Below are 26987 nucleotides of genomic sequence, written 5' to 3' on the forward strand. Positions count from 1 at the left end.
TAGGCACACACTTCCCCTGCACACAATCAGGCGTATATAATTACACACAGATTGTTTCACCAAAGGAAACGTAGCCCCTTTCTGAGTCTCGGCCCCCTTCCCACAACCCACACTACATTACCCAAAACCCAAAAATAATGTGTTGCCATCAGAAACATAAGTTCGTGCAAAGAACAGCACATTTTCGGGCCCAACTTGTGTGAAGAACTAGCTCCTTTCTCTCTCAGTGTACACACTAAGTTAGCCAAAGGTCAGGGTGCTGATCCTGGAAGGAGGTTTTACCCAACCTGTGATTCCAGATATGTATACATATGTGAGAAATTTAATATACATAGGCGTGTGCACATTAGTGGTTATGAACCAGTTAAATATTTAAAGGGTACTGTAAATGTAGCTCACATCAAACATTTTTTCTTGGTGTACATGTCAGCATGCCATGTGTGCAGCTGACAGTGTTCACAGTGTGCCAGGCAAACATATATTACAACGAAAGTGTCCAAAAGGAAACCAGCGAGTCTGAAAAGTCTCAGCCACACAGGAACCACAACTAAGAGCAGGAAGGAACAGGAGGTCAAATGTGGATTTAGCAGATTTCAAAAGAACTCTATAAAACTTCTTTTATTTATATCCTCTACCTTGGCTTCATAGAGATGTTTGATTTTTTTACAGAGACTAAAACAAATTAGTTTAACGATCCAGAGTGATAAAATAATATAAAAGTTTATCATGTAGTTTGAGTTTGATTGATGATTGTAGATCATAATGACCTTGTACCATTACATTTTCTCACAAGAGATGTGAGTCTGCTCAGCTGCAACATGTCATCACTGCAGTCTGCCTCTGCACCGTTCTCCAGGAGTTCAGTTTGTTAAAATGAACATCTTAGCGAGTGTCAAGAGGCCAACACTCTTCCAGCTACAAAAAGGCTGATTACTGTAAACTCCCTACACTGTGTCACAGTTACAGTAACAGAGTCAGGATTTTTAGAAGCCAAGCTGTTGTCAACAACAGAGCGGTAGTTTGACCACAACCAGTCAGGCAATACTTTGGGACATGACTCATAACAACTGTGGTACACATTAACAGCTTGAGTTTGATAGTAGCTTAACTTCTTGAGAAATCTTTAGTCTCAGGAGATTTACTTAAATCTTTTTATGGACCATATTTATGGAGCTGTAAGTATTATTATTAATATTATTATTTTAAACTTAAAATGAGTAATATCCTGTTCGTAAAGATTGTTGTCAATAGTATGATGGTGACTGGCTGCTTTGCTGCAATATCAGTTTAATTCCTGAGCATTCCCACCAATAACTTTCATTTCTATCCTGCCCAAGTGAATTGACTGCAAGTCACTCCAAACTGACAAAAAAACAAGTCTGGGCAAGTGGAGGAGAGACTTCACATCTGCTGTATGTGTGTGTGGGTGTGTGTGTGTGTGTGTGTGTGTGTGTGTGTGTGTTGCACCTTTGTCTTCCCCAGCTGCCAGTCTGTCTTGGCTTTGTTGTGAAGCATAAGAAGCTCTAAACACCACTGTTTCTCATCATCCAAGCAGATTTTGTTTTTTAGAATCATCTGGTACCTGTGGACAAACGGCACAAATTATCAGAACTGCCTCATCTTTCCAGCTCCTTTACAGCTGATTGGTTTTAGGTTTCTACAACAAAACCCAGCCACTTCTTGCACTACAGTCGTGTTTATTACATCCACTCAATTATAGGGGAAAAAAAGTATAATCATGTTTATTTTAGTTATTACAAGAAAAAACAAATAAACTAAACTTTTTTTTTATTCAACCATCTTGAAATTTTTGTTCTTTTACTTTAAATATAATTTGATGTCAAAGAAAGGGGAAAAAAGAACTGAATTAAATCTGCCACCACCTCACAGAGAATTATTTTGTCCTTTTAGGGAGGGATAAAAGGCACCACTGGCTAGGGACAGGTGCCCTGGATTTAAAATACAAGTCAAAAGAGAGCCACAATATAAAAAGGAATGCAGCTAAATAAATAATCAGTTTATATTGATATCCCTTTTTTTCCATTACAAATGGAGGCCAAAACAGTAATTGTTAGCACAATCTAATTTATCAATTTTAAGTTCAACAGGACATAAATGGCTCCAGAAAGAAAGATGTTATCTGAACAGCTTTTCTGTGTATGTATATTTTCTGACCGGCCATAGAAGTCCTTGAAGGTTCTGCGAACAGGGAATCCAGCCTTGCGAATCTTCACAGTTTCCAGCATCCCAGAATATCTCAGCTGGTTCAGGACGACATCAGGATTAAACTGATTGGCCTTCTGTCATTGACAAAAAAAAACAAAACAAAAAAAAAAACAAGCAATCATTTTTGTTCCTACCAAATAATAGAAAAAAATGAAAAACTTAGCTTTCGTAACACCTGATAATGCCGTTTCTGCAGCAACTGTGCTCTGAAGGAGCACAAGTGATGTTTCCAATGTGCAAGTATGCAGTATAATCATCCTTATTGCACTTAGTGGAAGACAGTTAAGAACTGCGGGTGCACCTACTTAAACAGCCTCACTGCTGAGTCAAGGTAAACCTAAACTAAAAAGTAAATTACTACAGCAAGCTCTATCATTTTACTTTAATGATAGAGTAATCAGTTTACTAAAAGGAAAACAAACACTATCAGTTAAACTTAAACAGTGTTAAGCAAGACCCTGCCAGCCTTGGCGGCCTTTATTCCAGGAATATTCAGCTGCATTGTTTAAAGCTCTGCGTTATGTATAATCCTCAGGAACTTCTTATTGGAGACGATTTGTGTGTCTGCTGCCTCACGCAGGTCCACATGAAAGCCATTTGTCACACAGAGGGAACACAGAGCTGGATAAGCCTTGCACAAGACCACTGCATTCCTCTATGTGCCAATCTAATTACAGGCTAATGCTACTATGCATAGAAACTTGCACACTTGCATGTGTTCATGTGCATGATTAAACACACACACATAAATGTGCAGCCTTCTGAGCTCTGAACTCTGCTCTTTAGCAGAGGATTTAGGTAGCTCAAAGAGGAATGACATGCTGATTTGTTCTGAGTGAAAAACAGGTTGACCCTTCCCTCAGCAACATCCATTCCAAGAAAAGTAGGCGCATGTAAATCACACAGAATCGCTGTTTGTGTGTGCGACTGTATGTGTGTATTTGTATACATGTCAGAGGATTGTGCATGCCATTCTGTCATACTGCAGTATTAACAGATGCACTGCCTGTTCCATCTTGACCAGCTGGAGCTAGGTGAGCAAATGTAAAACAGAGCCAATGAGAGCAAGGGGCAGATGAGAGGGGAAGGCAGAATAGAAGGAGGTGGGTGGAGAGAAAGGAAGCAAGAGCACAGCAGTGAAAGCCAGCAAGTAAGGCGGAAGGTGTAGAATGATGCATACAGAGTGGGAGGTAAGGCGCTTACAGAAAAGGATCATTACCATACTGTGAATGATAAATACATGCACAGTGAGAAAAAAAAACTAACCTTCCAACTATCATACCCTTAGATTTTGTTGTTTTTTTTTAATGATTTGCACCTATGTGGCAAATGGTGGTGAACTAATAGAGACCCTGTGAATAAATGTCCCGATAGATATTCCACAGCCAAAGCTTGGTGGTCTTATCTCAGCATTCCACTGATGCAGTATGATCAGTGGAGCATCAGCTGAGCCACCACAGCTGGAGAAGCCAGCAGTGACCTTTGGCTTCTGGTAAAGCAGCCAATAGGAACGTACTGGTACGCAACCCTGTCATTTAAGAAATTACAATAAGAGTCACTGCACCAAAGTAAGAGGGGAAGATGAGTTTGGGATGAATGTCCACATTAAAAACAAACAGCTACTTTTTAGCGTGGGTCATTTATATGACATTGTGTTAATGAATGCCATTTCACTGTAACTTCCTAGTTGGAGTCATAAGAGCATGGAGCAATGGCATAACTAAATATTAGCTCTGAGCAGTGAGAGCTGTGAATAGCACCAAGGAGGCTTAACTTTGCAGGCGCTGACCTTGACAAGACCTGGCAGGGTTTCAGACTTTTTGTGTGTGTGTGTGTGTGTGTGCAATGAAATTTGCATGACTTACCTTGTCCATATTTGGTTTGATGCAGCGCACAAAAAAGGGGTTGGAGGCACTTAGTGTGGCCATCAGGGAATGGAGAGAATCCTGAAACACATTATCCACAAGAGGGTAAAGAACCAGGCACCAGAGAAGCAACACACATTCATTTATATCCATTTATTTTATCTTCTTATTTAGTTTACTATTTTTTTTTAAAGGGGGATTTTTCTATAAATTATATTTCAGATTAATCTTGAAGGGGGTTTCCGTCATTAATCTACACACAATACTCAATCACTTTTTTATTAACAAAAAAAAATCAAAGACTGAAATATGTACATAATCACTCAGACCCTTTGTGTTGCCGTGCCCCTTTGACAGCAGAGACAGTCTGAACTCTTCTTGGGAAAGATCCTACATGCTTGGCACACCTTTTGTTGGAACTGTCTCCCATTCTTCTTGGCAGAAAGAACAAGGCTCAACCAGGTTGACGAGGATTATCAGTATACAGCCATTTTTAGGTTTCACAAATGATGTTCTGGGTTTAGGATTAATTTCTGCATTTTTTTTAACAAAGCTACTCCCAATGTTTTCTGGAAGGTATGCTTCAGATCTTGTTGAAATTTAACCCCTAACTCAAAGCTGATATACTGATAGCTCTTGAAAACATTTTCACCCAGAATTTCTCTACACTGTTCTACATTCATCTAGCCAGCTTTACTGACTTGCTTCCCAGCTCCTGTAATTGAAAAACACACACAGGATGATGCTGCCATCCCCATTTTTGACTACAGAGAGAGTGAAAAGGAGATTCTCAGTGCCTGCTTTGCCAACATGCATCATTAGGAGTAGTTCAGTCTTTGCTTCAGGTACCTTTTGAAAAACTTACAGTCATGTGCCTTTTGCTAAGGAATCAGTTTTGTTTGGAGAATCTAGCATAAAAACCTAATTGGTGGAGAGTTGCGCTGATAATTGTCTTCTGTAAGCTTCTGCACTCTCTCTGAGGAAACTGTACCTTTTATGTATGACCATGGTTATCAGTTTGCCTAAGGCCCCTGGTCCCCAATTAATTATTTTTTCCTGAACAGTCAGATCTAACAAGTCTGTAGGTGGTTCCAAATCTTATTTTAATTAAGAATGGTGATGGCTTTTGTGCTTTTGGGCCCTTTAATTGCAAAAGAAACTTTTCTGCATGAGATCCGTGCATCTGTGCAAAACCCCATGGCCTGGTTTTCTCTCTGGCAAGGCGTGTTTGTGCCCTCGTCATTATGTTCAATGAATTGACAGAATTATCCCATTCAGCATATTTTGGCTGACTGCAGTAAAGTTATAGAGGCATCACAAGGACCACCAAAAGAAGAAGGATGCACTATAAACGTGTTATTTTTTTGTCAGTACATGAATTGTGTGTAGATTAATATTTAAAAAAAACTTTTACGTGGAGTCTGAAACACAAAATGCATGTAAGTTGAAACCCTTCATTCGCACAGTGTACTTTCTTATTTTCAACAATAATTAAAAAGGTCAAGTTAAACAAGAAATCTTGCCAACGCAACTTTTTAATTTGTCCATGCATCTAAAACTGACTAAACATTTATATTTTCTTCACTTTCTATCTCTTACAGAATTACTCAGTCTATATTTACCATATGAGATACACATGAACAAATACACATCCCGAGGACCCTTGAACTTCCCAGACTTTGTCAGCCTTTCTTTCTTTCCCGTTTCAGACAGTCTGTCTCCAGCAAGGCCCGGCCTGGCAGAGCTAAGCGTGACTGGCCCCTGGTTGGCCCCTCTCTGCCCAGGAATCAACCCTAATCCCCTGGCTTTTTAGAACTGTAGGCCAGGGCAGCCTGCCAAATCTTCCCTGCTCCTTCTTTCCACACTGTAGTTAGGACATACTAAGTCCTCCACTGCACCCCCACCTCCACCCACAGCTGAGCTGAAAACCACATATCATAGTGCACAGCCCATCACCCATCATCCTCTGCAGATGTAAAAGATGGAAAGCACTCTCCTGTCCCTGTGTCTCCATGATTTCTATTAACTAGTTCCTATTGGTACCTCTAGCTCTTACACTCATCAAGCCTGAGTAACAAGATGTAAAACTAAGTGATCACCTACACTGAAACACAAGAGAACAATTAGCTTGTTGTCAGTGCGAAGACACAATCACACAGTCATGAGCGTAGAGCTGAAAATGATGTTTAGTGTAATAGATGCTTCAGTCTTACCCTGAACTGAGAGCTGACAGTGGGCTTGCGCCTTGCCGTGCCCATCTTTAGAGTCTCTTCTCCATTTCTGCTGCCAACACGCTCGAAGAGGTCGTAGATGAAGTCAAGCCTGCAGACAAGTGCAGAGGAGGGCCAATGATTTAAGACCCTTTGCATATAAGCTCAATCAGGTTGGCACACAGGTGTACAACATAAAGAGTACTCACCTGCTGTCTTTGAGAATAAACAATATGTCATCTCTGAAGGTGTCCCGGTTCTTCTCCAGGATTCCACGTACATCATATAGCACCTAAACAGGCAGGGACAAAAAGTACTAGTGAGAACAATGGTTACACAGACCAAGTCTCGCAGCTCACCTAGAGGATGAATGAAGGAAAATTGAGAATGAATATGTTTACATGCTCTAAAAAGTGCATATGATTCTAATTATTTAAATGCAAAGGTGCGTGCAGTGCACGTATATGTTTTTAAATGAAGAACGACTTTTCAGTATACAAAGCTAATTTGTGCATATACAGGACCTCGATCTTACACATACAGTATCTGCAGAATGTGATGTGTAACTTACAGTATGTTTGAGTGCTTGTTTGATGCTTTGAAAAAAAGACCTATGTGGCCTCGACAAGCAAAACTGAGTTAGCACGTGATATTGTTAAAGCGGTCACGTGTTTATTTCTGTTCGGCCTTCATTTTAGCAACCCTGATCCATGTTAACCCATGTTTGGTATGTGTGTTTACAGATGTGTGTCTGTGCTGAAAACACAGGTTGGTATAGAATACTTTATTTCTTTAAAGAAAAAAATGACTGCAACCTGGTTGTGTGCAAACGCAAGCACATTTGTGTGCTCATCTACCCCCCTTTCCTAGCCTCGATGCTCCATCAGATTCAAACTTGACAACATGTGTGTCTTTAAATCACAGAATTAGTACTTTCGCTCCACTGCACTTTCAATGGAAATACACTAATAAATGGCTCAGGTTTGTCTAGTGTCTAATGTAGTAACTATACATACAGCAGTAAATGGATCTTATGAAACAAATAAGTTACGTGCATCACTGTAATTGTTCTGAGACTTGTATGTCACACATGTGTTATTAAGCTAAACTGATTTTGATTTCCGGTCATGTCTGACAAATGACATGCTTATCTTGACCTAACTGTTGTTCTCTGACATCACACTGTTAATCAAATCTATGGAAAAGGTTCCACGATTTTCTCCAATTATAGGACAATTTCAAGTAACAGAAGGAGCTTTCAGAGAAATCTACATACAGCATAGGGGCATGCTAGAGAAGGGGAACAACTGTCTGGCTTGTCTTTCCTCTCTGAACCAGGTCATTACCATAGCTGTCCATGCCAGGCTTGTGACAAAGCTGCTGCATTCACACTGAGGAGACCTTGTCAGGGAGGAATCATGAAGCCATTCTTTATCAAGGCAAATCCTGCTAGTCTTGTCCCACATCCCCCTCCCCTTGCCCCCACCTCCTGCCCTGAGAGTCTTTTTGACCTTTTCTTAACCTCCACCAGGAGTAATCCATGTCAACACGTAAGCAAAAGAAGGAGGGGAAGACTGAATGTTTTTCCTGACTCAGGGAAAAGGTGGAGGAGGAGGGGTGAGACATCAACATCCTGCAGAAAATTCTGGCAAAGAAGATCCCTCAGCTCAACCAGCAACTACCTCACTTCCCCCAGGCTATTAATTCAAGAAGCAAAAGGAATTGGTGTCTGTGTGTGGGTACAAGTGTTGTTAATCACCTCTCCAGCATAGTGCTTGATGCCAAACTGGTGGTCAGTCACTCTGGGCTTCACATAATATGGGTTAGTCTGCAGAGAAATGACAAAGAGACCATAGATTTTTTTTAACATGATGTCCATGTCGACCTAATTATCTGATCAACGCAGACAGTGCTCTGAGTTCTTCAAGAGTTCACCAGACACATTAATGACATTTAGTGCTACTGCAAATAATTACTTACAATAACTTAATCAGTTTTTCCACCTACGAATTGATATAAAATCAAAACAATGCTATGAAAAGCAGTTTGACTTCCAAAAAATTAATTAACATTTATAATAGTATCAATATCAAATAGCCTACAGTAATTACAGAAACTGGTTTGTGCAATGCATTTATCTGTAGCTTTGCTAAACAAATTATCTTCTTTTTATTCCTTCTTTGTAATTTATATGTAAAAACCTAAGCTTCTTTTAAGATGTTTCCTTTTTTTTCCATTTTTAGTGTTTTTTTTTCCTTTGGTCATTTTATAGTTTTAAATATCAAAACAACAAACATATAGAACAATGAATCTACAAATAATCTACAAAACACAAACTAATCTGCAAAGTTTTGACCCACTTCTCATCACTAAGTATTTCCCTTCTGATTTCTTGAAATCTTTTTAAGAGGTTTTAGGCAATAATTTACCAGATTATCCTGGCTGCCTTTTCATTCATTTTCACTTTTCAGAAGAAACAGTTTTTTGTTTTTAAACCACTAAAAACTTTGAATAATTAATGTGTAAAAGAAGGCACCTAACTCAAGGGATGAGCCAACACGTAACAATTTTAAAGTGAATCTTTAAGTACCTTATTATGACAGACATATTATTAGTTTCCATTTCTTTAGCTATATCTACAAAAGTGACAATAATAACACAGTTTTCTCAAATATACAATAGTATTTTTACAGCAACACAATAAAAATGATAAAACTGGAAAGTGAAACATAAAAAGAATTAGGCTTGAAAAACCATTTACAGTAGACAAACAAAATCTGAAAGTGATGCCATTAAAAAAAGTGGGAAAAATCCAGACACACCACCTGAGAGATACATCTGAACAATTAGTTTAACTGTCTTCTGGTTGATGAAGCCTCATCAGAAAATAATCGTCATTCTTAAGGAAGGAAAACAGCTAAGATAGATCGAATGAAACAAAAAAAACTGAAATGAAAATCAGTGGCAACAGTTTGTCACCATCTTGACAGAGAACCAAACAAAAGGGAGCCAACCTCCAAAAAGAAATGAGAAGAAAGCTTGCCTCTGAGGTGATCATCCCAAACAGTGACTTTCAATCTCTTTGGAATTTTACAAACTTTGTTTTTGTCTCATACAGTTTTTTTTCCATTTATGTATGAACAAGTTTCAATAAATTGCTGTACATAGTTTTAATTTATCTGGTAGTATGGGCAAAAAAGAGGAGTACCTTAAGACTTTTGCACAGCACTGGAATACAGAAAGAATAATCAAATCTCCATACTGTGTCTGAAATCAGCATCTTTCCTCTAAAAGACACATCCTGTATTAAAATGGTAGTTTTTTTTGTTTGTTTTTTATTTACATCAGTCACCTAACTGCTTCAGCCCTCTTGCATGATGTGAGACGAATGATCAGTAATCCTTTTAGAACAACACAGATCAGCAGAGAAGGCAAACACCTCAGGGAGAGGTCAGACAGTTCTTACTATACAGTAGAATTCACTCTATTTTTTTATTTAAGTCAGCCACAGAAAACCTTCCGAGAACCCTCTTTTCTACTGCACACAAAGCCGATCAGGCCGAGAGAATAGCTGATCACATTTCAGCATTGTTGTGTGTTTGGAGGGTGTGTACAAGGTGCCGCAAATACATTCAATGCAGCAGGCGATTCAGCCGCCAGGACGGAGGTTTAAATTTTTGAGGCTGTCTGAGCTGCTGAGTGATGAAAGTATATCCTCAGCTGGGTTTAAGGAGCTTTGGTGGATAGATACAGGTCATTTTTATTGCTTTGGGAGTGTCTGTCTGTCTGGGAGGGTTATATGCTGATGCATTTGTGAGAGTTACTGAGGTTTTCAGGTTTGGACTCACAGCATGTCGGCTGTGCAGTTTCTCCAAAAGGGTGTAGTCGGTGCCTTTCGGGAAGCGACTCTCCTCGTTGATAAGAGCCAACATGCCCAGTTTCTAAAGGGGATACAGAGGAGCAGAGAGAGTGAAACACACTGTAGTCATGATGGAACTAGTTATAATCCCACATGGGAACATCTGGCAGCTTATATTATAAAAATACAACCAGGAAATTGCAAAGTTATTCATTCAATTTCATCTGTATTTAAAAAGAGAGTTCAGGGAGAGGCACATGGTTTGGAGATGGTTTGATTCACATTCCCACAGTTATATACTGCTACAATAATGCAGAAGTAATAATATAATAATGAGGCCAAAACACAGAGATGTTTATGAATAACACTCTTCCACTGGAAATCTTTCAAACACAAGCCCATCTTTGTGACAACTCAGTTTTAAAGTCATTTATAACTCTGGTGGTAAAATAACAAATTGTCATCATGCTTTATTTCAACCATACCTCTAACCACTGACTGGTGTACATTACAGTGAAAACAACATGTAAACTGAGACTATATAATGATAGACTGGGAGATGGGAGTCAGTGTAAGCACAGTGTGGCGTCTGGGTCAGCTCGCTCTGGCTGGTGGTTAGCGGCTGATCCTGGTGACGACTTTGCTCTCTCAGGGTCTGACTGTCTTTTACCTTTTCTATGAGATCCAAACACTCTGCATTATCCATCCAGTCTATGGCTTCCCACTGGATCCCCTCCCTATGAGGACACACAAAGATAGACACACCATGTATATATACAAATACAAACAAGCAGGAAGACATAATGGCTGTATTATCCAGCATGACGTGATGAGATGAACCATGTGCAGGCTGCTGGTCTATTATACTAGAAAACAACTGGCTGTGGGAAAACTGAACCAGTATTAAACATCTGGCAGTTTGCCTGTGTTGTCATGAGGAGGCCCCTCCACCCACATCCATATGTGCCTGCGGGACAGCCTCCATGCTTAAAGCCTTGCTATATTTTAATGCATCTGTGTTTACCTGTTGTACTCCAACTGCTCCAGTGAGAATATGTGCTTGTTGAAATACTCCTGGAGTTTCTCATTGGCATAGTTGATATTAAACTGCTCAAACCGGTTCACCTACAGAATGGAAAAACATTTCAAAGCCGCAAGTTCAGCAACTTAAATATACCTCTCAGAGACATAAAAAACGGTTCAGCTTTGGATAATAATTTCTATCTGATGCTTTTTGTTGGTTTTTTTTTTGGTAACGTTATTTTTCCTTCCCCATTTGGCACAGACAGCTATTACATAAACATTGTAGCTGCATGTTATCTGTCCACTAAACAAAATATTCATCTCCATCTTCTCATCTCTCTTTAGCTTTGGCAAACCAATCAGTGGTGGCAGACAAAGCTGCTTTTGTTTGGAAATATCACCTGCTAACACTGATTTAAAACCACAATACACTGCAACATATAAATATCCAAACCTGACGTTAATGGGCTTAACTAGGTTTCATCTAACCGTTACATGTGCATTCAAATGCATGATAGTGTAATGTTAAAGTTTATGAAAACTTGACCAAATTCTGAATGCCAGTGCCAAAATTAGGTACAATTATATATATATATTTTTTTGTATCATAAATTCAAAACATTTACAAACAATCCATATCCCACCTTCAATTTCTGAACCAAATGTTGGAATATTTTATTTATCAAATCCTGATTGGTACACAGGGTTATCATGAGCACAGACGAAGGAAAGAAATTTAAAAATCAATCTATACTATTTTTAAAGGAAATCTTTGCATTGATGTAGGAGCCCTTTATTCACAGTAAGATGTTTTTGGGATTAAGAAAATAAAAGAAGTGTCATGAGGCTGCTTTCACCTTAAAGTTCTCAAAGCCAAAGATGTCGAGGATGCCGATGGACTTGAAGTTATCCTTTCCTTTGATTTTCTGGTTGATCTTCATTATGATCCAGGAAAAACACTGTGAATATAGCGCCATTGCGACAGAGTCTCGTGAGTCAACCGCCTGCAGATGACACAGAGATACAGGTTACCATGGATACAGCATGATGTGCAATTAAAAAGAGAGAGAAAGCTCTGAAAATGTATTCTAAACAACATGAGCCTGATTGGTTTGAAGATTATGTGTGTGTGTGAGTTCACAGCAATGTGTCCTTAAAACAAGAAGTGTTTGGAGACAGAGGAGTGTTGTGCCAGTGTCTGTCTGCCGTTGTCAGACAGTGTTTTGCATCATAGTGATGCTTAAGGGTGATGAACTGAAGGCAGAATATTATTTAACAAAACAAAAAAAAAAAAAAAAACTCCAGAGAAAACAAAGGCAAATCACAGCAATGTATAAAATGCTTTTATGATTGTTTTTGGTCACTTTTTATAGCCTATAGTATTTTTTGAACACCCAGCACAAAGAAAACGGTGACAGTACTTCCACATGCTGTTCTGCATCAACACTACTATGTTCTTGATCACAGTGCAGCATTCAAACATCATCTCACCAGCTCCATATGTGCATAATAATATTTTTTGGTCCAAAGTGTTTATGAACAGTTTATGAAGAAGATGTAAGGTCATAAAATCTCCAAATGTGATGACTGTAAAAAGGTAAATGGAAAATAATACAAAAAAAAAACTTATTTGGCTGTGATTAAAGGCATACAATGTAGGATCATTCACTGTTGCTTTATTTTGCTGTATTTATTACATAGATGACCACTTTAGTTGTAATAACCAATTAATTTGTTCTTAAAATCTTGACCTCTTTTTCTTGCGTTTTCTCATTGACCTGTGTCATTTCATTTCCAGTCTGTGCCCCTGCCTGACCACACCTTCAAAAATCTTCTAGACCTGCTCCTGACTGCCTGCCGTTGGGTATCAGCCAGTTTCTTTTGTTTCATTAAATTAAAGAAACATTATGAATATTATAAGCGCAGCAGCTCCAGAGTCTGATGAATCTTAACAAAGAACTTTTACAGTCGAACAAAGATTTGTCTTGGTTTTCTACCATTCTAGCAGTTCTCTTAATTTTTTTCTTTATTTTCCTAAACTTGCTTCAACAAAACCTGTTGATTGCTGTTTCTAATTACATTATGAAATTAAATGATAAAAAAACACCTCAGTCTAACAGCATTCTCCAGCTGTAAGGATATCTGTTATTTTAAGTCTCAGAGTGATGAGCAGCTGGTTAGATGAGCTAATAGCTGCTGATTGCTGATATAATATGATGACTCAGTACTTACAAAGCTTCAAAATCTGGATCACTTTACTCTTACTAACTGTGACAGTGAACAAGCCATAATATAGTATCTTATAGTCTTAGATCTTTATAAACCTCATCGGAGAGCTCCCTGCTTTAGAGTTATCTGAGTGGTCAACTACACCTCATTACAAAAGTACATCACCAAACGGTTTTAAAATTAGCTAATATTCATACAAAATATTCATGCAAAACACACGTGTCTAACAGTAAAGCAGATCTGATGATGATAATGGTCAAAAATGTAAGACTGAGTAACACATTCAAGATAAGTACTGAAGGTCTTTCCAACAACAGCTTCAGGGCATCTGAGTGAAACCAGTTGGCTGAGGAAAACAAAGAAAAAAAAAGTTCAAAAGCAAGGTCACAACAGCATTTTAGGGCTGATGTTCATTAAAGATAATAAACAGAATTCAAGACATTATGGAACCAGCGGGAGGAAGATAAACACATAGTAACAGCTCAAAAAAATGAGGAAAGTGGTTTTCCTTGCAAATTTGCCCCAGTTTGAATCAAATCTGATTTTTCCAGTTGTCTTAAAGTCACCCTTTCACAGCTATACATCCTCCATGCAGAAATATAAAAAGCTTGAGCTTGCCAGCTTCACTTCCTCCACAGGTATTGTGCTTGAATTGAAATCAAAACAAAAGTGTGGCAGTGTGTACTGTACTTAGGGCAACAATGCTCTTGGACTTTTGAGTAATCCATCATGCCCCTTGCAGCTAGCGGGTGTGAACAAAGTGCTGGTGGCTCCAGGATCTTCGTCACAGGGTTGAGAAGAATGGCTGTTTGTCCAGGATGGTGGTGGTGGTGGTGTAGGGGGGGTATGGCTAAAGAGGGGGACTGCTGCAGGCGATGGTGAGGGGGAGTGACCCCTGGTTGTTGTGAGAAGAAGGCATTCTTGTAGACTCCAGGACTGGAATAATGAACTCTTTTAAGAGACAAGCTGCTTCAAAGGCCAGGCTCAACAAGCAGCAGCAGCGTGACAGTACAAGTTCTTTGTCTGATGCTGAAAAGCTTTCTTGTGAATTTTGTGTCCCTGTGAGAACAGTAAAGGTCCATGCTGTATATTCGCTGACATTTATGAGTATGAGTGGGCTAAAGAGGCTGAGCCCGGCCAAGAAAGAGAGTCATGAGCCAGAATGTTCTTGCGGCACATGGTGACAAGGATAACACTTCAAGATGGAGACTTCTGAAATATTTACATTCATTACAGACGACAGCATGAACATTCGAGGCAGAAATGAATTGTTACGCCAGTGTCTTGGTGCCTGGCTGCACTGCCTCTAGAGGACAGTATACTCACTTCACCCCCCCAGTCATTGGTTCTATTGTGCTTTTGACTCAGATCATTATCACGATGGCTTTATTGTGCCTGGAATCTGGCAGACAAAAAGCAGGAAATGGCTGGGAGTCACGCAAGGGATCTGGAGAGGCATGTGGTGCAGGGCGGCGAGGAAAGGCTGTGTGTGAGTGTGTGTCACCAGGACAGAAGAGGAGGGAGAGCAGTGAGAAAAGCAAATATGCAAATTCCCTATCAACCACATGCTGAAATCTGGTAGTTATGGGAAGATAAATGTTAAAGGACTGTTTTAGTGTTAGCTGCGTGTGAGAAAGTTGGGTTGGATGTGTGATTACCTGCTCCACAGTGAGGGGGGAGCAGATCTCCTCTCCTCTGAGGATCATAGAGCGCTGGGTCAACACTTCTGACAGCTGGTAGGAGTCCAAACCGAGCAGGTCGCTGACATTACTGACCACTGAAACACATACACAGATGTATTGCATTATAGTGCATGTATAAGTAATGAAGGATCCACACAGTTTAGGTGACTCACACAAGAGAAGTGAGGCATAGACAGTGATTCTATACAGTTCATAGGAAACTTTACTCTGTTATCTGAGCTGCAGAGCTCCACAGCCACTGCAGTTTACAGGTTCTTGGGAAAAGAGGTCAGACACAGTGAATAATGAAGCCTTTAGATCATGTTACAGCCTGTTCAGGGCTCTGTCTGCATGTGCAATGTCAATCAAGCTCACAGGAATATTGGAAAGAATACTATAAAGTGGTCCAACATCTCTAGATGTAGGACCGCTGAAAGATTTTTAGTCACACTTTTCCTCTTTAATAAAATGCTTTTTTTTTCACATAAATACAGCACAATTGTTTTGAGCAACACGTTTTCATTCACAAATTCTCCTGGTGTTTTATAAGCTTTCTTGGTCATTTATTCGATCAACTTGACTTACTTTAACTATGAGTAAATAATTTAACTCACAGTTTGGTCCAAGAGTGTAATTTTTCCCAAGTTAAAGTTAAAAGTTGGCCATTGATAAACTGGTTATAGTGGAGTAACTTTCTTTTTTATTAATATTTTATTGTCTCGTATCACTTTATTGCCTGTGTTTTTAATGTTTCTATCTTTTTGGTGTTTTTTATTGTACAACACTTTGTGATTTTATCGGTCAAAAGCGCTATATAAATAAATGTTACTTACTTATTTACTTACATTTCCCAATGATTTTCTAGGAAGCAGCACTGCGAAAGAGTACTTGGTATACAGTAAACTGAAATTTTATTGAAAGAAAGGAATTTTCTTTGTTGATAAACAAGTTGAAGAAAAAGCATCTTAACTCATTCTTGTGCCTCTCTTTTACATGTGAAATTACATGGCTCCTTTCAGGAGACTTTCATTACGTGTGTAATGTCTCCACCACTTTTGTATATTCCTGACTCAGTTCTCTCCTCTACCTCCTTTTGAAGTGATCTGAGCTCCGCCAGCTGTCATGAATTCAATGTTGCCCATCTGGAGGACGGCAGACAGTAACTTGAACACATCCCTGATCTCTTCCTCACTGAATTCCATCACTTTTAGCGCTTCCTGTGAAACAACACAAAGTTACACATATCGTCACAGTTAGCAATCTTGAGACACAATAAATTAGTTCAAGTCCTGTAAAATCAACAGAACGTGATATTCTTTTGCAGCTATAACATGCTTAATCTTTATCTTAATAACTAACATAACATATTTAGATAATTTGTTTTCCAAAGGTCTATTTTCTTTAGAAGCGATGTCAGGGCCTGGTAGGGCTTTTTCTATTCAAATTATCTTTAAAGGTTATGACGCCCTCTGGGGGTAAAGCAAACAAAGTACAGTAAAAAAAAAATCTGGTCTCCTCACCATCACACTGTTAAAGAGCTGCTTATCATCAAGGCTGCTATCCTGCACACAACCTGATTGACTCAGGTAGTGATACGACTCAGGACCCTCAGACAAGAGGTACATGTCTGCAACACAGAGAAGGGAGGACATATAATGTAAGAAAAAGAAATTGCAGCAATTACTTAACAAAGCAAACTACTAAAGACTTAATTAGTGACAAAATGATGAACAATCATTTAAAAAGGGCCTAAAGTTGCTTAAAGTGTTAAGGTAATAATAATAATAATAATAATAATAATAATAAAAACAACCTCCATCTATTTGGACATAAATTAAACTCCGGCAGAACAAACCTCTGTTGTCTTTGTCTGCTCCTGCTAGCAGTGCATAGAAGATGTGGTAGTTTCTCTCACCAGGGTTTTGACGAACCACTCGGTTCTTTGAAGGAGAAAATAGTTAGGAAGCCGTTTTATGAATGGGTTGTACAGATTGTTCCCTAAAAATAACAAACTTGGTCAATAGTGAATGTTTCTAAATTACCTTTTCCAGCAAATCTGTTGATTGAAAGTCAAGGAGAACAGTGAAAAATCTAACTGATTACATCATCTTCACCAAACACTTCAAACATGTCATTTATTCACAGTATGTATTTAATGTAGTTTTATGAAGGATACAGTCAATAATGCAGCCTCCCTGAATGTTTCCATTCTGTGAAAAGTGGAGCTGTATGAACTTCCCAAACCGACTGGAGTTATTGTTGTACACAGTCTTTGCATTCCCAAAAGCTTCCATGATAGGGCTGCAAACAGAAGAGTAACACATTCATAAATATCATAAATATAAATATATATAAATAAATAGATTCATAAATATCTTCTTCAGCCTTAATTAAATAAATAAATAAAATACACTCTGTATCATGCTAACTTAGTAATTCAAATACTTCTTACATTAAAAAGGATTTTTTAAGCAGTGCTTCCTTACCACTGATCAGTAGTGTGGGATACCACAAAGACCCTCCCAAAAAATTGTATAATTCATTCCTTAAATTCAGTGGTTTTGACAGAAGGATTGAGTGGTTTAAAGGGGCTATTTAAAAAATGTTATTCGTCACCAAAATGCACTGTCAGTGGAGACAGTTAATAATTGCAAAGACATTTATTTCAATATCAATATTTGACATAAGAAACTGAGTTAAGAACATGAGTTGATTCAAAAATCAAAACATCCTCACTGTAACAGCCAGCATGAAATAAACACCACATGCAGGCTAAGAGCAAAATATCTAAAGGGATCAGTGATTTATGACACAAGAATCAAATAACCTCAACATAAAATGTTGGCAGGTGTCAAATATTTTTACAACCTTCCCATTATTCGCTCTGGCCATCGGTTTTCCTCTTGGTTCAGTTTGTGTTCACACATAAAAATCCAAGACACTAAATACATCACTACAAGCCACAAAATGTTCAAAATGTTTATAACTTTTGATGTGTCTGGGCTGAGAGGAAGAATGTCTTGTGTTGGAGACTATGTGCAAGAGTAGGATTGCAATGAAATGTAGCTGGTAGCAATAACAAACCACATGAGTAGCATCTGAAGACACACCTTGAAATTATTACACCACCTTGATTTTTAAAGATCTTCATACAGATGATTTTGTTCACACCAGATTGCAATTTTATTCAAACATAATAAACGCTGTAGGTGTGAACACATCCTTCAGAGGATTGGAGTTTGGGTGTCAATCATTACCTGCTCTGAATGAGTGCCTGCTCCACCCTGGTGGTCCTCTCTGACAGAGGAGTACCAGCTGAGTTTTGACTCATGACGGAGAGAAACTTCAGCAGCAGCTTGGTGCTCTCTGTCTTCCCAGCACCACTCTCACCACTGAAGATGCAAAGAGAAGTGAATGCTTAAACCATGTGTAGACATTCAGTCTCAGGCTTAAATCATACTAATAAATGAAACAAACTAAATTCTGATTTAAATTAATGCTATTTCCAAACATTTCGTGGTTGGGAGTCTTGTTAAAAGTGGATCCTGTAATTAATATTGAAGAGCTCACAGACCTGATGAGAACACACTGACTGTCGTGTCTCTTCCACAGGCAGCGGTAACACTCGTTGGCCACAGCGAAGATATGAGGAGGCAGCTCCCCCATCTGGTGCTTGCTGTACAAGCTGACTGCAGTGCCATCATACAGGCCTGCTATCTGCTTATAGGGATTTACTGCTGCCAGAATCGAGCCTATGTTGGTCTGAGATGTATGAAAAGGATTGAGAAAAGAGGAGAAAGAATAGATGAGAAAACATATTGGAAATTGGAGAGGGTTATTAATGAAACAAGACTGAACATTTTAATCAAATGTATTTTTATTTAATATTCAGTCTTTACAATTGCCATGTCCTTCCTGTATAAATAAAGTATTTTTAATTTAATTTCATTTACAACTCTTAACAACTGGCCAAGCATTTCACTCTAGTGCAATTAATTAGTACTATCGGTTCTGTGGTTTCACCCTTTTTTTGACTTATACCTGCAGCCAGTAGAGCTCTAACACTACTGCAAGGTGGCCTAGTTCGCAATAGGGCTGCTAATATTTTAGGACCCACTGGTCCTGCTTGGGTAAAGCGCTTTAGGGAAAAGTGCGTCTCAAAAGTGTGTTTGTGGGTCATCATGCCACAATGAAGCCATTCTGCAATGCCATGCGAACATACTAGACAAACCCTCTGAGATGAGATTAGAAGATAGGATTTCCAAAAACATAGTTACCACGTGATTATTTTAATAAAGCCTGGACAGATTTTCAGAAGAACCCTAGGGCTTCAATCCTGAGAGCCAAAGTGGATAAAAAAATATCAAAGGAATCCTCTCCTGAATATACTTACAGAGATTTGCTTTGTTCAAGGGTTTAGCTGCATTTAAAGTGTCATTAAATAGTATTACATATGAACTTTCTTGCAGCCTTCATTTTTTTATGTTAAAAGTTTAGATTGTTTCCCAGCAAACTGCCTCGTGTTTTGCATTTTTCTTACATGTCTGCACTGCTGATGTTGGAAATTTGTCCCATTTTGTGGTCAAAGTCACTTTTATCCAGCTGTGTTTATTAACCCAGGAAAAAGAAAAATGAACTTAAGACTCACATAGATGTTGTCTTTCTGGTAGCGCTGAAAAAGGTTGTGCATGATGGCAGCCTCATGGAGCTCTGCCAGTGTAGACATGTCTTCTACTCCATGGATGCTGCTGGGGTGCATTGGGTACACTGTCTCTCTGTTTAGTTCCTCCCTCTGTAGACAGATCACCTGCACACACATATGCACAAACCCACATTCAGACGCAGTGAAGGTCAATATCAACAATCATGAATCCACATTCTTATCAAGAAATAGCCCATCCACTGTGTCTCAGACAACTCCACGTTTTTGCCTCTGCTTGTTTGATCAAGACAGAAACAAGAAAGTGCTGCGTTTCATGATTCTGGGGAATCTGATGGGCCAATACTCCATACCGTTCCATTCAGGTGTGTTTATTGCTGAATGTGCACTCCTGCTGCAACATCCGATATTTGATGTTTACTGTCTTATCTTTGAAATATCAGAAAAAAAAACAGAAAAGCTGTGCATCCTGTGATTCTTTCCGACTAAAATAAAAACCCCAAAAACCTAAAACAAACATGTAGACACAGATCAGTAGTCATATATAATGCGTCTACTCTATCATGTTATCATGACTAGCCAGGTAAAACACTGATGATAGAAGCTGCAGCTTTTTAAAATTCAAGAGGTTTTATTGTCTTTCCAGAACGCAGATGGCATGAATGGCATTAAAAACTAAGTCCTGGTGATCAAAATGAGAAATGCAGAGTTTTGAGTTATCTAGTGTTACTTTATGATGTTTAGATTAATAAGCTAATAAATGAGCCCTCCTCCTGATAATCAACTTATTGTACTATTGTAATGAAATACAGTTATTAAGACAGAGCCAAGCAGTTAAAGAAAATTTCCTCTTGAATAGATCACTGTGGTAAGTCTTCATTGTTTCACATCTACCTTGTGTTCGGATTAACAAATACACAGTTTCCTCCACAATAATGGGTGAAAGTGCATCCATCAATCCAGTGGCTATACACAGTTATTCCATTGCAGGGTTCCAGGAGAGTTGGAGCCTATCCCAGCTTCTATCAGGTGGATAGCAGGGTACACCTTGGGCAGGTTGCCAGTCCTTCACAGGAACAACCCTTAAAAAGTTTTTTTTTTTAAATTAATGACTAGTTCAACTAATTGTTTTGGGACAATGATGCTCTACTCTACATGTTAGAAACACAGTAAACACCTTTATTATCAACCACCTTATGAACACTCAGTATCTCCAGTATCTGTAATGCAGAGATTAAGCAAGTGGACAAGTTGAAGATCTGAATCACTCTGTTGGCACAGCATCAGGCTTCTGTTGCATGCACTGATGACGGGCAAATCCACAACATTATATGGGAATAAGTGAGATAAAAAAAAGATATGCTTGTGATGCATGTCTGAGCCCACTGCCTTGATTCCTGGTTGGTAGTGAGTCTGTTCAATTCATCTCTAATCGGTAGTTTTAGTGTCATTTCAACTAATCTTTCACTACGCAACATTGCAAATCAGACAGAAGAGAAAAAAAGTAATGATTAAATCTCTTTGCTTTGTCAATAAAAGTTGGTTGTAAAGTCTGACAGGCCAAGGAAAGGAGAATATCTGACAGCATTGTTACAGAATAGCAGCAGTAGAGCAAAGAAACATTTGCATAAACCAAAAGACATCCACAGAAACTCTTGCAGACTTTGTGGCTATTAGAGCCCTAATGCACCAGTGATGAAATAAGAAGACAGACAGACTACTGTTGTGTTGGTCATTTGATGAGAGCCAGCTTGCAGATCAATACAAATGGAGGATGAGATTGTGGCCTCCCAGTGCATTACTACTGGCTCTACAGGCAAAAACAAATACATCCCAGTTGGGGGCAGACACAGGGATTTCAGGGAGCCGCTGAGTCAGCGCAGGCTATAGAGGTTAGAGTGGAGATGGATGGAGGAGGCTGTGGGGGACAGTACGTTGATGATTTGAAAGGAGTTGATTGGCTCTTTGAAGGTGCAACTAACAAGTTTGTGCCATAAAATCGTGTCTGTAATGGGTAAACGTTTGAAAGTTCTTCAAAGTCCCAAATTGAAAGCTTCATCCAAAAACAAATAAATGAATAAAATTCTACGAAATGGTGGCAGCAGAACAGGCTCAGTAAGATTAACAAGATTAATGCAATTACTCTTTGTTAAAAAAAAAAACCAAACAAACAAATAAATCAATATGATTCATCATGCTTAGAGTAGCATGTTAGGTTTTCTGGACATCTAATAAATTGCCAGTATTGACTGTCCTCTATGTGCTCTTTTGTTATTCATTAGCTTGCACAGGTTAGCAAGCAACTAGCTGTCATTATATGCTGGCTGGCAACACACAGTGTTCTGTTGAGCATTATTCTTTGTCTGAAAACATTTATAGGGAAAGCAAAACAATAAGCTGAAAGACACTAAAATAATAGTCCTATCACATTAAACCCTCAAAGCTCTCATTTAACATCTGCATTTAAATAATGGTTTTCTGGCAGTAAGGAAATCTGCTTTTCTTATGCAGCATTTCTCATAGAACACAGTATTTATCAATAAGCTGCATGACAGTAAAAAAAAAAAATGTGATTGTAGAACATACTTTACCAGAGTTTGACTGTGTCAACCAGTAATTCAAACATGATGTTTTCATCTTTTTAATTTTTATGTCAGTAATTTAAACATAATTGTGCAAAAAGCCTCTAAAAGAAGAGGAAAAATAAATAAAATGCTGTGGTAGTGGTCCCTATCCATTAGATGATGGGCGTAAGCTGAAACAAAAGTGCAATAACAATGCAGTCATCAGTGGGTTACTCAATATTGTTGTGATAATAAGGTTAGTAAAAGGCAGAAGACCTGAGGGAAAAGCAGCATGTGCTGCATGTGATGTCATCCATCCAGCAGATTTACAGCCAGATGTCCCTCAATATTTGGTTTAACTCCACCCCCTCTTACAGCAAATTGGCCCAAATTCATTGTGAGTCCTGAGTGACGAATAAATTGAACAGGCATTTCACCCAAACATTTCATGTGGCTGCTTCCACTCTAAACACCACCTCTGGAAAAGTCAAAAACATGGTTTATTTCTGTTATATTTTCTGAGATTTGACAAACAAATCTGAAGCAAACACATCTGGCCGAATGTGCGTGACTTCAAATAAAGAAATTTAACAGCTAATACATATCAACACCTCCCTGATCCGAGTTAATTTCTCCTGACCAGGTTTCGTGTGGAGAGACAATTCAAACCAACTAAACACCCATGGTATGTTCACTGTCTGTTAGTATTCTTTAAATTCCTGAAGTACTTATTCAAAGTGGCAGAAATTAATTAATTAATTCAGGTTAACAAACAACTATGAATAAAAACAGGACAAGATTGCACTCTCAATTTCACCTCATGTTTCATGAAGAAAACAAATATGGTCGTAGCCAAATACACACTGAACTGCATGTCTAGAAAATGCCTTCAATTTGCTGTCATGAAAACATAACACAAGAGAGAAGGATAACCTGTTCTTATCTTTATGTGTGCAGCTGTAAGTGTGCGTGCCCATATTCAATGTGTCTGCCTGCATCTAGATCACCTTGTGAAACCTTTGTTTTTGATTACCTTTAAATAAGTCCCTGTTCAGATTTCACAGAGCAACCCTCGGGGACTTTTTCATGCCTGAAACATCAGAGACGCTCATGGGAAGCTGAGCAGTTTTCGGCATCTCAAGAGGTTTCATATTCCTCTGTTTTACTCCACTGTGGTCTAAGTTTCTGTGCGAGTGACATTCCTCTGAAATGGCACACTGAACTCCATGCAGTATAGCTACAGACATACCTTCTGCTGTTAATACTTATAATTGCCCAGTAATGTCAGAGCCATTATTACAATCAGTAATAATGGCAGCCTTGTCCCACATGCTTGCAACACATCAACTATGACAAACATCCATCTGAGTCAACCCAACTCTGTATAACTTCAGAAACCACATGAATTTGTAATATTTTTAGCTCAAAGTAAATACCGTACCAAGTTTATTTATAAAACACCCACAGCTGAACAAAGTGCTGAACGCAAGTAAAATACAGTTAATTAACTTTCCCTCTGATTCCAGTCAGTGCTCAGCAGGCCTCGGATGATTACTGTAATGCTTTGTTCCACGGGACAACACGGCTTCATCGATGTTAATGATTAGAGTGGCGTAATGATGGTGAGACCATCTCACACCATTTAGAACATGTGATTCACAATTGATTAGTGAAGTTGTTTGCTGTACTAATCGATGCCATCCGAATGGAGCCTGGTTCTAACCCTGAAAAACTACTCTGCTGGACACGTGTCTGGACACATGGCACAAAGATACAACACACCAAAAGATTCAGCTGAACTGAAAGAACTAATATATTATTTTGTGTTTTCTGGTATTTCTTTATCCATCTCTTAACCGATTTTAAAAAATTTGGATGAAAATAGAGGTTCTACACAAAACAGAAACGACTAAATATAATAATAGAATTGTTTTAATATTGTAAAAATCCAAACAACCTTTACAGTAGAGATTAAAAACTTAAATTGATTAAATGAAAATGACTGTCAAAGGATGAAATCTCTAGACTATAAAGTTTTATAAAGGTATATGTATCTAGTACCAATATTTCTTTAATAATTCTCCGCTTTGTTTTCTTACAGAGACAAAGGGATGTTTTCTAATAACTTTCTTTAGAGGTGTAGCAGCTGCTTGTCTGGTTTTTATTGTCAGGTTTTGATTTTAAAGTTTTTACTGTTTATTTCTGTCTTGTTTACTTTTTCATCTGTTCACTCTCTCCCTTTTGTTTGTTCCCCTAGTCAGGCCCAGTGATATTATATATTTTTTTGCAATAACCAAATTAAAAGATAAAAAGTAATATATAAGAATCAAGAAGAGCCTTTATATTCATTAAGCTAAATCTCCTTTATACCCATAAAGTATAACTTCCCCATAACAAGGCCAATTTCTTTTACACATCATGTTAGCCTGATCATCATTATGTTGCTGTGATGATGGATGGGACAAGATGAAAAAAAAAAAAAAAAGCAGATGAACAAAAAAGATTTTTATATCAAATACACTTTTTTGGACTTAAGTAATAAAACAAAAACATTTTGGAGAAGCACTACTATTAAATTGTTTTCTTAAAGTTTTTTTCATGTTTAAGTCTCTACATAAAACAAATTAAAAGAGCTCAAACCGAGCCAAATCATTAAGTCTCAACGAAATGATCCAGGTTAAATAGTGGAAAGGGCTCTTCCTAACAATGAAGATACAGCAACCACTTGAATCTGAAACTTTCTTGCAGCTGATACGCTCTTTCCTTTGTTCCCTCCTCAATGAAACCACACCCTGCTGCGCTTTGTTCAACCAGCTCTACTGAATATTCACATCTACTGTAGATGGAGTCAGGCCCTGCCACACAGTGTGTTACTGTCAGATCTATTCAGGCCTTTAAATGAGACACATGGAAAGACACAAAATCACAGGCTGTGTGGATATAAACTGAGTTCCTCTTTGTTTATCACTGCCTGTTTTTGCTTCCACTATTCATGTCTGGCTCTCTCTGTCTTAGTGAATCCATCTGCTGCAGGGGGATCCCACCCAGACCCAGGAGGGAAAAAGAGGAGGGGAGTGGAGGGGGAAAAAGCATATAGATGGTGAAAACAAAAAGGAGACTAGGAGTTTTACACTGCAACCAAAAATCTACCAAATATTTACATTAGTTTCCTTAAAATGACAAATCCACATCTGACTACATTTTGCTTAGAACACAGATACACAAACAGATGCCATCAGTAGGGTTTGTGAGCATGTTATGTCTCTGAGCTTACTCATGAATGCACATAATGGCTCCATTGACTGATCATCCAGAAAAGACTGAGGGGCCATCAATGACCTATTTTAAACCACAGAGACTTGATGTCTACAGATTGTGCACAACTTTAAGGGTCAAATTTAAGCAGTTTGTTTTTTCAGTAAAAATAATTTTCATTAATAGTTAGGCAAGGCATTAAAAAAGCTTTTAATTGGATTACATCTTTTTATTTCTAAATATATATTAATCCCTTTTCAGTTTATCAGTGCTCAGCATGTTTTGCCACCAAATGATTGATGCATGACAGTGAAAACTGGATGTGGTCTACTGACACAATAACTTATTGAAAGTGACATCACCAGTAGGTATTTAGTTCAGGTGACAAATCAGCTTCCTGTTTTCTTTACAAGCATACCCATCTGGAGATAACTCACACACTGTTAATCCAGCTGGTGCCATCTGGCAACACAAAACACACACACAGATACACACAGACACAGACAGCTATATCTCAATAAATACAAACCCACAAGACATTTAACTGTGTCTCAGTGTGTCTGCTTCATCTTACTTGTTCACTCAGGTCTACGTGTATGTTGTACCACAGATGAGACAGTGATGAATGCTGATATGAAGATTAATATGACAGGAGCCAGGTCACCTAAATAAGGTACAGGCCTTGTGGGTAAAGACACTTTCTGGTGTCAAGCTGAGCATTCAGGCAGCGAGATACATCTTAGTGTGAACACTGAAGCAATGGACAATGGTATATCCTACCTCCCAAAAGTGGAAAATGCTGCCATGGTGCATTTACCAAACTCTCAGCGACTTGGCACAAACACTGGCTGGCAGACAACCTACACATCCATACCCACACAGAATATCCTGTTCTTTATAGGGAAGTTGGATTAAGTACAAGATAGTGCTTTGCCAATGAACCTCAGATCAACATCCCGGAAGGAACAGAGGATCACACAAGGTCAGGCAGGGATCTGAAGGAGGAGGCGGTCTGTTTCAGTCTTACATTCTTGTCATTCCAGCTGCAGAATCTTAAGAATCGGAAACAGAGACACTCGTATATGTGTCATGATACCAACATCCTGAGCTCATAAGTTCATAATGTGACAGCCCAGCATCAAGTCAGATTCAAGATTCTGGTCCCAGTTCCTCTCATAAAAATGCAGTGACACTTTAATTCTATGTTATCTTTATAAATCTCCAACTAAGGGAGGTGAAATAGTTTTGGACTGAGATCAGGACCACACATTCTACAATTATACTCCATCGGTCAGTCTCATCACAACCTCTTTGACCACACATGGTTGACTTCTAACACTAAAAACATCCCTACCACTGACCTCAGAGACATCATTAAATATTTTAAAAGGGCACATGGATGAGTGGATATACT

The 26987-nt window shown here is 38.5% G+C and overlaps 1 protein-coding gene across 2 annotated transcripts in view; it reads right to left on the bottom strand.

Annotated features, from left to right (window-relative positions):
- myo10l3 (myosin X, like 3) overlaps positions 1 to 26987 on the bottom strand; it is a 52463-nt gene that overhangs the window by 10969 nt on the left and 14507 nt on the right. For both annotated transcript variants that reach the window (XM_042002224.1, XM_042002223.1), the window contains exons 3-21: positions 19743 to 19901; positions 18669 to 18856; positions 18352 to 18486; positions 17271 to 17395; positions 17137 to 17150; positions 16950 to 17034; positions 16615 to 16721; positions 16182 to 16311; positions 15071 to 15189; positions 12041 to 12187; positions 11185 to 11285; positions 10831 to 10897; positions 10150 to 10242; positions 8061 to 8129; positions 6511 to 6593; positions 6305 to 6413; positions 4092 to 4172; positions 2176 to 2300; positions 1468 to 1582 (exon numbers count right to left, since the gene is read on the bottom strand). In XM_042002224.1, coding sequence (XP_041858158.1) covers positions 1468 to 1582; positions 2176 to 2300; positions 4092 to 4172; positions 6305 to 6413; positions 6511 to 6593; positions 8061 to 8129; positions 10150 to 10242; positions 10831 to 10897; positions 11185 to 11285; positions 12041 to 12187; positions 15071 to 15189; positions 16182 to 16311; positions 16615 to 16721; positions 16950 to 17034; positions 17137 to 17150; positions 17271 to 17395; positions 18352 to 18486; positions 18669 to 18856; positions 19743 to 19901 — 2052 coding nt within the window. The remainder of the gene's footprint in view (positions 1 to 1467; positions 1583 to 2175; positions 2301 to 4091; positions 4173 to 6304; positions 6414 to 6510; positions 6594 to 8060; positions 8130 to 10149; positions 10243 to 10830; positions 10898 to 11184; positions 11286 to 12040; positions 12188 to 15070; positions 15190 to 16181; positions 16312 to 16614; positions 16722 to 16949; positions 17035 to 17136; positions 17151 to 17270; positions 17396 to 18351; positions 18487 to 18668; positions 18857 to 19742; positions 19902 to 26987) is intronic.

The sequence above is a fragment of the Melanotaenia boesemani genome, chromosome 12 (genome assembly GCF_017639745.1).
Source record: "Melanotaenia boesemani isolate fMelBoe1 chromosome 12, fMelBoe1.pri, whole genome shotgun sequence".
NCBI classification, from domain to species: Eukaryota; Metazoa; Chordata; class Actinopteri; order Atheriniformes; family Melanotaeniidae; genus Melanotaenia; species Melanotaenia boesemani.